The sequence below is a fragment of the Charadrius vociferus genome, unplaced genomic scaffold, assembly GCF_000708025.1.
Source record: "Charadrius vociferus isolate BGI_N301 unplaced genomic scaffold, ASM70802v2 scaffold241, whole genome shotgun sequence".
NCBI classification, from domain to species: domain Eukaryota; kingdom Metazoa; phylum Chordata; class Aves; order Charadriiformes; family Charadriidae; genus Charadrius; species Charadrius vociferus.
The window spans coordinates 194,650-196,083 of record NW_009646932.1 but is presented as its reverse complement, the minus strand read 5'-3'; the positions used below and the strand labels follow the sequence as shown (position 1 = coordinate 196,083).

Genomic DNA, 1,434 nt, shown 5'->3' with positions numbered 1-1,434 from the left:
CCACACAAGCCGCGCTCCCGCCAGCACGGGCTCCAGGATTCCCCTCTCCGAGCGGGGGCCACAGCCCAGGAGCTCGGGGGAACTCTGGCTGCAGGCGAGGAGCGCGACGCCCCAGGGGACTGGCGCCCAGCTCTCTGGAGGCCCTAAAAATAAAACCACTTTGGGGTGGAGGAGCAGAAGGAAGGGAAACGTAATGCAAAGGAAAATCCGGACAGATGCTTCCTTTTCCTGCTGGGCTGAGCGGGGCTTGCCGAGCATGGGACACGTGGGACCTCGCCAGCGCTGCACGCTTCCCTGCCATGGCCCCTACCAGCGCTCGCTCCTGCGCTGTGCCAGGGATGCAGAGCTGCCCAGTCCCGGCAGACTGGCATGCTCACGCCCCGGCAGTCGCCCCCGCGCACAGCCCCGGCTGTCCCTCCCTCCCTTCCCAGCACAGGGCTGTGACAGCCCTGGTGCCACCACTCACGCTGGCCTGGGCTGGTGTGCGGCAGCCCCGGGACTCACCGCATGGCTCTTCTTCAGTTCTCCGCCTTCTGTGCTCCCGTCGCTGCAAAGGGAAGAGCAGAGCGGTCGCAGCGCCTGCCCGCAGCTGGACGCTCCGCAGGCAGGCGGGCGCAAGGCAGAAGCAGCGGCAGAGCACGCGCGGCGCGGCACAGGCGACCTTACCGTTTGAGGTGATGAGGTTCTCAGCCTGAGCCTCCTCGTCCCCCGGAGCTCTGCAAGAGGAGGTGCACAGTGAGAGCAGGTGGGACCTGCCGCGTCCCAGGGGTGGGATGCCCCCGAGCACGGTGCGCGCTGAGGAAGGTGCCGTGGGGGCGCGCACAGCTGCTCCGCCACCCAGGAGCTCTGCAGCAGAGCGTCCCTCGGCTCTGGGCACCAGGCACCCGAAAAGGATGCTCAGGGAGCGCAGCCACCCTGCCAACTGCGGGAGGGAGCCCGGGAAGAGCTAAGGATGGGCAGAGAGGCTCTCCAAGGGAGGTGCTGCCCTCACTCACCTGGGCTTCTGGTTGAAACTGCACCTGCACCTCCTGCCTGCAAGGGGAGAGAAACGCCGTGAGCGTGGCCACAGTGGGAACAGGCCATGGCCTTTCCCGACGGCCGCCCCCTGCAAGAACAGCCCCCACGCCCAGCGCCCGCCTGGTCCCCAACTTACTGAGTATAAGGAGAATGCCGACGGTGAACAGCACCACAGCAAACACCAGTCCCCCGATCCTCAGGCTCTGGTAGTCTGGGGGGAGGAGACACAGGGGCTGGGCTCAGGGAAGGGGGCAGCCTCTTTCGCTCCCCATCACACACGCACACGCGTCCCTGCCAGCACACCCATCCCCGTGCGCGGCGGTGCTCACCATAGTTAAAGGGGTCCTCCTCCTTCTCCTGGGTGGCCACTGGAAAGAAGCAGACAAGGGGTGTGAGGTGAGCGTGGCTCCCGGCTCA

General features: G+C 66.8%; 1 protein-coding gene across 1 annotated transcript in view; it reads right to left on the bottom strand.

The window, feature by feature from the left end:
- Positions 1-518: 518 nt before the first annotated feature.
- Positions 519-1,434, bottom strand: part of LOC104295040 (FXYD domain-containing ion transport regulator 6-like) — a 16,996-nt gene continuing 16,080 nt past the window's right edge. The window contains exons 2-6 of the mRNA XM_009894740.1: positions 1,347-1,385; positions 1,154-1,228; positions 996-1,032; positions 667-716; positions 519-547 (exon numbers count right to left, since the gene is read on the bottom strand). Of these exons, the coding sequence (XP_009893042.1) occupies positions 519-547; positions 667-716; positions 996-1,032; positions 1,154-1,228; positions 1,347-1,385 (230 nt within the window). The remainder of the gene's footprint in view (positions 548-666; positions 717-995; positions 1,033-1,153; positions 1,229-1,346; positions 1,386-1,434) is intronic.